The sequence below is a fragment of the Salvelinus alpinus genome, chromosome 27 (genome assembly GCF_045679555.1).
Source record: "Salvelinus alpinus chromosome 27, SLU_Salpinus.1, whole genome shotgun sequence".
NCBI lineage: Eukaryota > Metazoa > Chordata > Actinopteri > Salmoniformes > Salmonidae > Salvelinus > Salvelinus alpinus.
In genome coordinates this window covers 34,071,131-34,084,005 of record NC_092112.1, presented here as the reverse complement: position 1 = coordinate 34,084,005, position 12,875 = coordinate 34,071,131, and the positions used below count along the sequence as shown (strand labels likewise).

Below are 12,875 nucleotides of genomic sequence, written 5' to 3'. Positions count from 1 at the left end.
TCTAACACGGGTGGGATTTAAGGATGGGTTTCGTGACAATGACCACAAGAGCAGGTGCTCGCCGATTTGACAGCTCCAACGCAGTTACTTCTGACCTCGCCCAAACAAAAACAATAATATGCTATACTGTTGTCGTTTATTGTGGGTTAATGCAGATCTGATTGAGTCTAGGCCATAGCTCACATCAGCTGTTTAATACTATAAGACAACAAACACCATTGGTCTTTGTCAACACCAACAGCAGACTCCTCTCAAGGCAAGAAATGTTTTTGAGTTAACTCTTTTTAATTCAAGTAGGCAGCTGTGCACAAGTCCTTTCACTTTCCCGATGACTGAGCCATTTGTAGCCCAGCTGTGCATTCTGCTTTGAACGATCTCTGAGAATGCTGTACATTGCCAGCAGGATAAGGATATACATGCTTTTTCAACTGTAACGTGAGTGCTTTAAATGTCAATGTTTCCCAATGTGGATTTTCTCCCACCGTCACAGAGGAGTATGTTTCTTTGGAGAATAAAAATGTAATTATGAACTTTTGGTGCCAGTGGTGTCCTTTCTCAAGAAGTGTCCTTGTGCTCAAGGAATACAACACTCAAAAACACTCAAACTATATTTAGCATTTTGTTTAATTGTGTGTGTCAGTATTTTGCATGTGACAAATGAACAAAATACAAAAATATAGTTTTTGTGTAGTGTATTCCTTTAAACAGTCTCCATTCAATCCTGTTATTGATATTTCTATTTAGTGTGTAGCACCAGGGGATCAGTAGCTTTTGTGTATTGTTCTAAAGTGATCTAGGAAATAAATTCAGAGATGGTGTGTGTGTGCATCCTTAGCATCAAGCTAGACAATTACCATCTTCAACAGTCTCCACAGAATACGCCCTTGGAGTTTTTGTTCAGTAAGACAAACAATGTTTATTGCCAGAGAAAAGGGGCATACGTATACAGTTCATTGTTTGAGAGCCTAAATAAGAATTTGTTTTAGCACACCATTCTCTTTAGAGCTTAAGTGTCCTACTCAACTGTATATGCAGCCATGGAAATGTCTTTTCGCAACAATTACTGAATTCATTTTAAAAACTTTCTACTTTTAGAAATTTAAATGGAAACTGCTATTATTTATTTCTGCACCAATTTATAAGTGTCCTGGACAATGTCTCATTAATCGTGAAAAGAATACTCTTCCGCTCTTCAAATTCTTCCCCTTACAAAATATTCAGTTTGACAGATGTGCTCTTGATTGGTTACACAGTATCGATGTGTGGAAAAGTGGCTCCATATTTCAAGGGACCGCAGTATAGGAGAGGACAATAACAAAGACGTACAGAACATGTCTTCCATAAAAAAAATATGGTGTCAAAATGGCGCCCATTCATGTTGGCTACCTCAATATACACTTTCTGATATGATTTAACTACCACGAATGCGTGTGCATGTTCAGAGGTGAAGAACATCAAAATTATATTATTTGGAAATAATACAGTGCACATAATTCATACACACTGATCCAGGTCTCCAAACTAAAATGTTTCCTAGGTGTTTCACTGATAACACACCCCCAATACAATTTGCAGGGTCACACAATAAAATACATTTCAGTCATCTTATAGTCATTCACAATGCATTATTAAGAAGTGTAAGGGACTACTGAAATTGTTTTCAATAAACAAGTTATTACTTCTAACATGTCCAAGCAGGATTGCATGATTAAACATATTTTGGTACGCAACCTAATCCAGTGGGTTGACAATTAGGCTATTTTTGTTGTATTTTACTGCCAAAATAGGGCTCCAGAATTTCCCTTTTTTTTTTTTTTGTTAAATAGAGATGAATTTGGCTTTATCGGTATGTGCACTAATATTATATATAGGCCTAGTTTAATTGGTGCTATTTCACCACCGGAGGAAGTGGAAACGCCAAAACACATTAGCTAGATCACTAACTCCAAATACATCACCTATTGCTAGTAGCCATGTGTTAATCTAACAGTAAATGTAATATCCCAAAAAAAACTGCAATGAGGTTTACTGCACTTGCAATGGCTGATGCAAAATTTCACGCTATCAGTATTCCAAAGCCATATCAGATAATTATAAAACAGTGTGCTTTGAGCTCAATAATGATCGTTGAGAAAAAAATTATACCTACAGAAAGCTGAGACTAGTTACTTCCAAAGTGTTGTTTTTGAAATGTTATACAATCACGAGGGGGGAGAAAGAGTGTGAGAGACTCGCTCATTAATGCAGCCGGTCCCAGCGAGGCAGGCACAGCGGCAGGGCAAACACATTTATTACAAGAATCATGAGGATAATGCACTTTAACAAATTCATTGGTTTTATCCGCCTCAAAAAATGGAACGTTTTGAATGAGGCGACCAGGTAGAACGTGCAGCTCGCACCAGTGCGACCAATTAAACATTTCACTCGCACAGCCAAGTCAAAGGGTCGCAAAATTTGACCATTTGAATAGTAGACGCTTACAGAAGGCATTTTTGAATGAGTGCAGATGACATAATTCTGAAAGAACATCAATATAAAGCTGTTGTGGACTGGATAGGTCCTACAACAGACTGCTACTTCAATACATGGCTTGAAGGGCAAATCATTACGATAGAAATCTTTACAAGCAGAACACAACCTCACAAAAACAAGTCTCCTTTGAAATACAGTACTTGCGAGTGAAGTTAGCGGCAAGAGTTCCAAATGGGTGGATCACATCAATTGTTTTATAGAAATTGAACATCGGTATGGCTTTTTTTAAGGGAATAAATTAATAATAAATTCAAATCTATAAATATAGAAATTTAAAATAAAATTTTGTGACCGTAACAATGTCCTCTCTCCAGCTCTTAAGCAGAGAGTATCGATGGGTTAGCTTTGGAAGCAGGCCACGCATGTCAGTGTTTGTATCAGGTGGGTGGTGGGCCATTGGTGTAGCGCAACATGGGGTAGAAGGAGCGGGCAAAGTTGTTGGACAGTGTGCAGCTGTGGTCGTTCTCAGCCAGGGGCACCAGGCAGGCCAGCACCAGGACCAGGAGGAGGAGGAGGTGTAGGGGGAAGGCGGCTCGCAGCACGCGGTAGAAGAAGGAGCGAGGTGGGGTTGGGTCCCTCTTCTCCCCCCTGGAGGTCCAAGACAAGGGACGAAGAACAGTACTTAGGCAAATCATCAGTTAAAACATGCAGGAATCCTCCACAGACGACTTCCATAGACCATAACTGTTTCGGGTTGAAGTTTTCCCCAGGTACATATCTAGTATTATTTTCCCCTCACCCAATCCTAACCTTAACTATTAGTGGGGGAAAAGCACATCTCACCAAAGATCAGTGTCTAGGTGCAACTTCAGCCTCCACCATAAAAAGTCTTGAGACCACTCTAACCTTTTTTTATCATTACATCAAAGCAGGAATTCATTCAAAGGCGCGTTGCAGCGCTGCCCACTACATTACCGAGAAAGCGCCTTTTAAAGGCAATTAACACTTGAGCCGACATTCATGAATGGGATCTCTGAACATGAATGGGATCTCTGAACATAGGGGGACAGAGCTTTTTAATGACACATTGTCGGTAGTGCAGTACGCCTTCGATTGGATTCCAGCCCAAGTGTCTATAATTATCTCAACATTGACAATAATAATTTCTATATTTTATATTTTCTGTTATATACTGTATATTCTATTTGCACTGCGTGATTACCCATTGTAATAAAGCATTTTTGAACTGAAGAAGTTTAATCTATCTAGTCCGTACCTTCTGCCAGCTGAGGTTGGTGTGGTATTGGTGCCCTCCTCTTGACTGGCATTAGACGGGGACTGGCTTCCCTCCGCCTGCCCTCTGCCCTCACTTTCAACTGCAGCTCGAGCCGCAGCCGGACCTGCAGATAGAGTCCCACAGTCCTGCAGCAAGGGCAGTAAACACGTCAGGTTGTTCATTTGAATGGTTAGAAAATTAAATAAGTCTCACACTCCTGGTTCCGATGCAATACAGTTAATAAATACCAATGTTTTGACAGCTTAACTGCTTTAATCAGGGTTTCAATGGGCTCATTTGAATGGAGCATGGTGCCAGCAACACGGTCGTGTTCATTAGGCACCAAATGTAAGAAAACAGACTGAAACAAGGAGGGACTACCTGGATTTGTCTATTAGGAAATGCTAATTTTCGTTTTTGATGGCAAAATGTCTTAAAACAATTTCCATTGCGTGCCCTAATGAACACGACTCAGGAACGTGGGTTGTGTCAAATTTGTTTTAAGACATCTTGGTAGTGTAAACCCGAAAACGTGCGTTTCTTGCTGTATCTTTAAGTCCACATAGACTCCCCGTTTCAGTCTGTTTTCTTATGTTTCTTCTAAATGTGTTTCCAATTCTGTCTGGTAAACAATGTTCTTTGTGCATTTCTAGAACATTGTCAATATGTCGTTTATGAATCCGTTCCTGGGGCACAGTTTCGTTCTAGCCAAGAACTAATACACCCGCTCCAACGAATCAATGGCTTGGTGATTGTTGGGCTAGATAAAAAATGTGCACCACCTTGTGGAGGTGCCTGGTGATTGGGATTGCATAATCCTCTCTGTCTAATGCTTCGGACACCGTGGAGTGCATTTTTGGGGTCAATTCAATTTCAAGTCATTCAAATCAGGAACGTAAACCAACAAAGGTTTGAGTTTACTTCCTGAGCTGTCTATATTGGAATGGAATCAACCACAAACCATAGCAAAGTTTGTGGGGCAGGTTTAAATTCAATTCGATTGAAGTTAGTCAATTGAGGAAGTCAACTGAAGTCCAATTCAATCACTGAAGAAATTGCTTTTATTTTAAATAATCTCAATAAACCAAAAAGGAGAAGCATTTTTTTTTCTCCAAAAGTTTTTTCAATTTTAAATTCAAATCACTTGGTGTGGGATCTCCTTACCAGGCGCTCCTGCACGACGCTGAGGTCGTGGGCCACCTGGCGGAGCAGCGTCCACAGTTTGTTGGCTGTCACGTGGAGCTTCTCCCGAGCTTCTACGCTCTCCTCCCCCCCCCCCTCCTCCGCTGGCTGCAGCTGGCTCCACAGCCCCTGGAGCGAGCCCACCTGGCTCTGTCTCGCCCGCAACTCATTCTGCAGGCCCTGGAAAAAAGGACACACACACACAGATGCATGCAGACAGACAGACACAGACATCAGTCGAAGGGGAGCTTCCCAACCCGTGGAAAATTATCAATGTAAAAACTCATTGGCCAAACCATTGATAAGGGAATGTGCCACATTTACACTGAGTATACTAAACATTAATATTGAGTTGCAACCCCCCCCCACTCAGAACAGCCTCAATTCATGGGGATGGATTCTACAAGGTGTAGAAAGCGTTCCACAGGGATGCTAGCCCATGTTGACTCCAATGCTTCCCACAGTTGTGTCAAGTTGGCTGGATGTCCTTTGGGTGGTGGACCATTCTTTATACACATGGGAAACTGTTGAGCGTGAATAACCCAGCAGCATTGCAATTCCTGACACAAATCGGTGCGCCTGGCACCTACTACCATATCCTGTTCAAAGGCACTGAAATGGCTTGTCTTGCCCATTCACCCTCTGAATGGCACAGATACACAATCCATGTCTCAAGGCTTAAAAATCCTTCTTTAACCTGTCTCCTCCCCTCCTCCTTCATCTACACTGATTGAAGTGGATTTAAGTGACATCAATAAGGGATCATAGCTTTGACCTGGATTCATTTATTTTATTTTATTGTTTAGTCATTTAGCAGACACTGTTATCCAGAGCAACTTTCAAGAGTAATTAGGGTTAAGTGCCTTGTTCAAGGGCACATCAACAGAGCCTTGTCAGCTCTGGGATTCAAATCAGAAACCTTTCAGTTACTGGTCTAACGCTCTAACCACTAGGCTACCTGCCACCCATCTGCTCAGCCTACTCAGTGTATATTGCACTATCCGTCAGAACTTTCCGTTTCCCCCTTCTCTCTCTCTCAAGTTATGTGTACTCCCTCCATTGTTCTCCCTCTATCTCCATAATTTTTCCCTTATTAAGTCCCCCTTACTCTAACCACCCAAACCATCATCACCCCTTTTCTCTCCTAAACCACCCCCTTCCCACTCCCATTGTTTCTACCACCCCACACCCCCTTTCTCTTCCCTCTTATCCATCCTCCCCGTTCTCCCTCCTCCAGCATTCTCCCTCCCTCTCCCCCTTCCCGTATGCCTCTTCCTCTCCCCCCTCCTCCCACTCCCCTCTCTCTCACAGTGAGTGTGTTGCGGTGCTCCAACAGCGTGCCTGGCGGCGTGTCCGGGTGGTGGATGTCGACGGCGTAGCGCCTGCTCTCGGCATGGGCCAGCCACAGAAGCAGGGAGTGCAGCGTCTCGTGGAACTCCTGTCGTGGGTTAGAGGAGAAAGGGCAAAGGTCAGGGACCTGTCGGTGCATAGTAAGTAAGCCTTGGACAACTAATCATGTCCAAGCCAAAACCGCCCATAGGGGGATGATTCTGTATTGTGAGGCAGCTTGAACTACAAGTACACCCCATGGATAGGATGATAGGTCTCCGCATTGGACGTCATAATAATTGTATTTTCTGCAGAGACACTCAAGAGACGTCAGATGACCTTACAACCAGGTAAGGATCTATTTTTCTGGTCGCTAAAAATACATAATTTTCCAATCAACATACAACCAGACCATGACATCACAGAAGACATCAGAATTACTTAATTGCTACCAGTTTTACCATCTGGACAGGTTGGACATTTTTCTTCTGGCCAGCAAAAGCACACCTGATGAAGGGCAAGGGTTGTTGAATCAGGTGTGCTTTTGCTGGGCAAATAACAAATATGTGCAACCTTGAGGAGCTATACCCCCAGGAACCAAAATTGAGAAACAATTTACTCCCAGTGTGCAAAACCGGTTGAATTACGTATTTTCTAGGCAAAACTGGTTGACAATATGTCATTTCAAACAGTTTTGCCCACTGTCCTGTAACTGTACAGTAACTGACCTGACAGCGCATGACAGTGGTACGCAGACTGTCCTGCCACTCCTCCAGGCCAGTGCAGGCCAGCATCCAGCCCTGGTTCATACTAGCCAGGCCCTCCCCTAGCTCCCGAGCCTCCGGACCGTCACACCCCCCCAACTCACGACCGCCCAGGTTAAGCGACAGCATGACGGCCTTGTAGTGAGCAAATACCTTCTGCATCTCCTGGAGTGAGAGAGAGCGAGTGAGAGAGAGCGTGCAATGTATAGTGTCGATAATTATTGTACCATCTAAAACGCTGAGAAAAATCTTTTCAATTAGCAAAAATATAGTATTTTCAGCTTTGAAGCCGGTGTACAAAATCAAAAGAAGCAAAAACTAAACTTAAGGGGAAGCATAGAAATAGTGCACATAGTATGGATCTATCAGACTTGCTTTCAATAAGAATTACAAATCTATAACTCACATTTGGTCGGGCCATGCACAAAGCTACATACTGGGCCTTTAAAGGGACAGGTAGAGGGGCAATCTGACTTTAAAGGGGCAATCTGCTTTGTTGTTGTTTAAGTCAGATTGCCCCTTTAAAGAGACGATTAAAGGGATAGTTGACTCCAAAATGTACATTTGTCCAATGTTTTTAAACCTCAAAAGTGGCTCTCTTGAGATAAGTACACGTCCCAGGCCAGCTATCTGTTGTGTAGATCCAGCTATTACCCTATCATGCCTCAAACCAAAATTAATGGAAAAGATGAGCACTGTATGTAGTTCATTTCCTTACCTTGAATGGAAAAGACAAGCAATGTATGGTTTCCATATTCAAAAAGCCTTAGTCTCAGCTGTCCTAAAATGGACACCGTAGTACAGTATAATATTCAGAAGCCTTACCTTGAGTTGTTTGACCCTAGCCTCCATGTCTTGGATGCTGGTGGGGGTCTCGCGAACCTGCACTCTCTCCAGCTCCGGCGTTACCCACCCCAGCCAGGAAGTGATGTCACGCAGGTCAGAGGTCAACTGGCAAGGCTCCCGCAGGCCAGACAGCAGGTTGCTCCTGGCCTGAGCCTGCAGCAGCTCCCAACGCTCGATCACCCCTGAGAACACAAATACACCCACGGGCACACACACTTGTAACATACATTTATTAGTGTATCGCAAATATTGCATGACGGCAGGTAAGAATGTTCCCATGTTTCCTCCCCCAATGTGTGTGCATGTGAGTGCGCTACCTGATTGTTTGTCAGCGGTCGTCAGGCCAGTGAGGCCCTGTTCCTCGGGCTGCTCCTCATCATCCAGGATCAGGGAGATCCTTTTGACACTTTTGATGCTACCACTGCACTCTGACATCAGACGCACCTGTAACGCAGACACACACTGTTACAGAATGTAACACACACCATTGCCCATGCATGCACACAACGACGAGACGGCCTACGGAGAGGAGGTAGGCACTCTTGATGGTGTGGTGCCAGGTAAACAACCTCTCCCTCAGTGTCAGCAAAGCAAAGGAGCGGATTGTGGACTTCAGCAGGAACCAGGCTGGGCACGCCCCCATCCTCATCAACGGGGCCGCGTTGGAGATGGTCAAAAACTTCCAGTTTCTCTGTGTTACACATCACCGATGAGCTGAAATGGTCAAACCATGGTGAAGAAGGCATGACAGCGACTCTTCAAACTCAGGAGGCTGAAGAAAGGTCTGTTCCCGAGGGCCCTTGTTCGACAGGAGCACCATCGAAAGCATACCGTCGGGCTGCATCACAGCTTGGTGACTCCACCGCCGCTGACCGCAAGGCACGACAGAGGGTGGTACGCTCAGCCCAACGGATCATTCCGTGCACACTGCCTCCCCCTCTCAACGGAAAATGGACATTTGTATTTATCATTGTCACAGTTCTAAACTGTGTATTATTAATATTACATGTTTTATTGTTTCATTCACACATGCACTGTTGGAGCTCAGCGCTTATGAATTTCACTTTATACTGCAAATACATCTGTGACCCTGTGCAGGTGACTAAATAAAAATATATAATTTAATCTAATCACACACAAACACTAGGTGTAGCCAGAGGGGGGCAGCAGAGCAGATTTATGTAGGAGTAAGGGGAAGTTGCCCCTAAATGCTAATCTTGGATACGTTTAGCATTTTCCCCACTAATGGGCATGGTTAAGCTTGGGGAGGGGAAGCTGATCCTAGACCTGTACCTAGGATACATTTCAGCCCGGAGCGACTTACGTAGCCTTGTTTGAAGGGAGTGCTAGTGTGTGTAGGTGAGGGGTCTAGGCCGTCAGGAGAGTCCAGGTGGAGGTACTTCCTGTCCGGGTCGCCTGGTGAGCGCCAACTTGGAGATTCGGGTATGGCCATGGCTCTGAGTGGAACTGAGAGGACCACACACACAAACACACACAGACATGCATGTACACGCACATGCAGACACACACACACACCCCGTTAGAGCCTGAGTTTACATTGAAAACACAATAATGACCAAATTTTCCCTGCAGACCATTCTACTTCCAATGGGCATAGACGTAATTTCAACGACTAGTTTTGATTTACATGAGTTGTCAATGAATGTGAAATCAACAAAAAATGTCACCATGTCATGAGATTTAGGTTAAAAGTTGGGTTTAAAAAAGTATTTTTGACAATCCAATCAGTTTCCCATGTTGATTCAACGTTATCACATTGTTAGTTGTTGAAATGACGTTTAAACAATGATTCAACCAGTTTTTGCCCAGTGGGCTTGCTCTGGTTACAAAGGAGATTTTCTGCCACCCAAATAATAATGCCATACAAGTATAAATCAAGCAGTGAAAGAAACCATGTTATGTGTGTGCATCTTTATTCCCATGCAGTATTTCAGGTGGTAGACAGTAGCAAAGGGAGGTTATGGCACAGCAGTGGGGTGAATTAGTGTAGTTGGATCTGGCAACACAGATGGGAGTGGTTTAACTGTATCTGGCAACCCTAAGTGGATTTTACACTTAAAGCCTATTTACTATGCAAACAAGTCTCTAACTGAGGCCTAAGTAAAGGTAAGTAGCCTTGCCCGAGCCAGAACGGCCCATGGGGCAGGAACCTATCTTCTGTTTCCTTAGCGTGAGGTAATTTGATGTACAAGTACATTCCCTGATGTAACCAATCACATGTTTCTATTGGTATACTAACTGTGATTGGTCCCTTGAAATGTATAAAAAAATACTCATTCTGTTTTACTTCTGTAAAAACCCTGACGAAGGCCAAAAGCCATAACACATTGCTTCTACTTTTAGCAATAAAAATGTTTTTTTATTTAACGCCATTGTCCTCCAGGTGTTGCTGAATCACCTCTCTACTTCAAATACATCCCCTGGACAGGACGCTAGTCTGTCACAGGGCCTTACCCCCAATCTATCTCCTTAAGGCCAGGCACCACACGCGAATCCTTTTAATCATATCACAATCAAATTTTATCAGTTGAATAAAATATTTTTTTGTATTACTATTTTCTGAAATATATTATTACAATATGCAAATGAGGCGATTTATTATTAAATAATGCATATTTGCATACAACGCAAATAAAAAAAATCTAGACACTAGATTAAGTCAGCCTAAATATTTTTGTTTCATTTTGTTAAGACACTCCAGGACCGGACTTTGTGGATAAATACTTTTTAAATCTTTCTATCTGTAAAATACCAAAGACATTTAAAGGCATTTTTCCAAATAAAATGTTAACTAGATTAAAACATTTACTGGAATATCAACATTTCCCTCTGGGCAAGTCCGGAGAATATATCTAAGGATAACCACACACAATTTTGCTATGGTGAGGCAGATGCTTCTGAGGCTGAGAAAATGTGTTGGTGTGTGGGAAGAGTCTGACTTTTGGGAAATGGCAGTTAAAGACAAGAACACTGAATTAAGACGACCAAATGCCAAAAGCCTATTTAGACCCAATCGCCATCTCTTCAAAGTAAGTTACTAAATGTAGTCCAGTTTGTAACATTTTCTATGAAATGGACTTTGAAATTATGTGTAATCCAATGTAGTGAGTTTTGAAATGATGTATGTTCATTTTAAAGTTGTTCAAATTCATAAAAATGTTGATGGTAGTATGATAAACTAAAGAAAATATACATTTTCATCAAGTTTTTTAAATGTTTATGTTTACTCTTTAAAAAGACTCATGTTAATGGACCAAAATACCCCAACAATCTCAAAATTGACAGGTAGATGCAAAAATTAAATTTCAGCATGTGGTGCCTGGCCTTAATGCTGAGTGTCCTGCAGAGACACATCAAGTTCCATTTTTTGAGTCTTCGGTATGACTCGATCAGGGATTGAACTCCCAACCTTCAAATCGAAAAATAAAAAAACAACGCTGTGGCTTGGCTGGTCTAGCTGTAATGCTGCAGCCTCTGGCACACTTGTCAGCATACGTTTGAATCCGGCCTACTGCTCTTTGACACAACTCCCCGTTATCCTCTCTCTATATATGTTAAATGAAATCAGAAAATATACATTTAAAAAAAATTATACTGAGCTAAGATGTAGCCTAGTTAAATTGTTATTGAGCTTTAGCTCTTTAGTGAGCGGTGATCACACTTTATTGTGAGGACTCCTATAAGATAGTGTACTTTAGCAGTTTTGCGTGAGGTTATGTGAGGTTGCGTGAGGCATGCCCCAAGTCTAGCAGTACCCGCTTGTATATAGCCACCAAATGGCATCAGCATGGAAGAGGAAGACCATAGTGGTGCCTACCAGAGGGATCAGCTCCCAGTGAGAGAGCCGTGGCTTTCACAAAGTCCTCTGGACTCTCTGTAACCTCCACCTCTGGAGAAGAGTAGAAGAGGGCCAAGTTGAGTGTGTGTGTGTGTGTGTGTGTGTGTGTGTGTGTGTGTGCGTGCGTGTGACTGTCACTGTCACGGTGTGTGTACATGAATATACTGTATTCATAAATACCACAGCATTGTTGAATACTCATTACTGATTGTAAGACAGACACACATACACACTTAGTTGTCATCAGAGAGGAAACATGAACACTGTATTTTACCTGACAGAGTACTGTAGTAGGTCCCGTCTTTCTTCTCAACCTCCTCCTCCTCCTCCTCATGGGACGAAGATCCTCCTACGTCTCCCGTGTGGTCCCATTCCAGAGGGATGGAGTCGCACATGCTCACGGGTGTCTCCCGGCCCGAACACTCCAGGGGAGGGGCCAACAGGTGGGTGGGTGTGGCAGGGGCACTCCCCTGACTCTGGCTCCGCCCCAGCCAGGAATGGCTAATCAGCTCGCAGCTCCCCTCCAGGGGCTTGTCCCCACTGAAGAGCTCCGGTTCCTCCTTCAACACCTGGAGAGGAGGAGAGGAGATTGTGTCAGGAGCTAGTGGAAGCAGATCACCCTTCCATACACTTCCTGGCAGTAGGAGTACAACTCTTCTGTGTGTGTGTGTCTCTCTCTCTTTTTGTTGGGGTGTGTTTTTTGTGTGCGTGCCTGTACATCTGTGTGTATGTGTGTCCACACATACTAACCGGTGGCTGCGTGAGGCGCTGGTGGAAGCGGACCACCCTGCCAAACACCTCCTGACAGTAGGAGTGTAGCTCCTCTAGCTCGTCCTCGATGAGAGCGGCGTCCAGCGGAGAGCTCCTCTGGATCAGGCCCTCACCGAACACAATCAGCCCGTCGATGCGCTCCGTGTTGAGGGTGATCTCCCTCTGGAAGGACTGGAGGGGAGAAGGTCAGTTAGGCATTTTCCCCACTAATAGTTGTGGTTGGGATTGGGGGAGGGGAAGCTGATCCTAAATCTGTACCTATGGCTGGGAAACTTCACCCCGGAGCTAGAAAGAAGAGGAGAATGTGAGAGTGTTTGGTTGACTGTGTCAAAACTGGCCATGGATGTGTGTGTGACATGTGTGCTCTCCTGCATCT

At 43.7% G+C, this 12,875-nt stretch overlaps 1 protein-coding gene across 3 annotated transcripts in view; it reads right to left on the bottom strand.

Annotated features, from left to right (window-relative positions):
- Positions 1–606: 606 nt before the first annotated feature.
- Positions 607–12,875, bottom strand: part of syne2a (spectrin repeat containing, nuclear envelope 2a) — a 209,188-nt gene continuing 196,919 nt past the window's right edge. For 2 of the 3 annotated variants that reach the window (XM_071370394.1, XM_071370395.1), the window contains exons 100-110: positions 12,479–12,670; positions 12,003–12,297; positions 11,708–11,779; positions 9,194–9,336; positions 8,187–8,313; positions 7,849–8,051; positions 6,988–7,188; positions 6,240–6,368; positions 4,913–5,110; positions 3,749–3,894; positions 607–3,120 (exon numbers count right to left, since the gene is read on the bottom strand). In XM_071370394.1, the coding sequence (XP_071226495.1) occupies positions 2,910–3,120; positions 3,749–3,894; positions 4,913–5,110; positions 6,240–6,368; positions 6,988–7,188; positions 7,849–8,051; positions 8,187–8,313; positions 9,194–9,336; positions 11,708–11,779; positions 12,003–12,297; positions 12,479–12,670 (1,917 nt within the window). In that variant the 3' untranslated portion in view covers positions 607–2,909. The remainder of the gene's footprint in view (positions 3,121–3,748; positions 3,895–4,912; positions 5,111–6,239; positions 6,369–6,987; positions 7,189–7,848; positions 8,052–8,186; positions 8,314–9,193; positions 9,337–11,707; positions 11,780–12,002; positions 12,298–12,478; positions 12,671–12,875) is intronic. The other variant, XM_071370396.1, reaches the window with a different exon arrangement.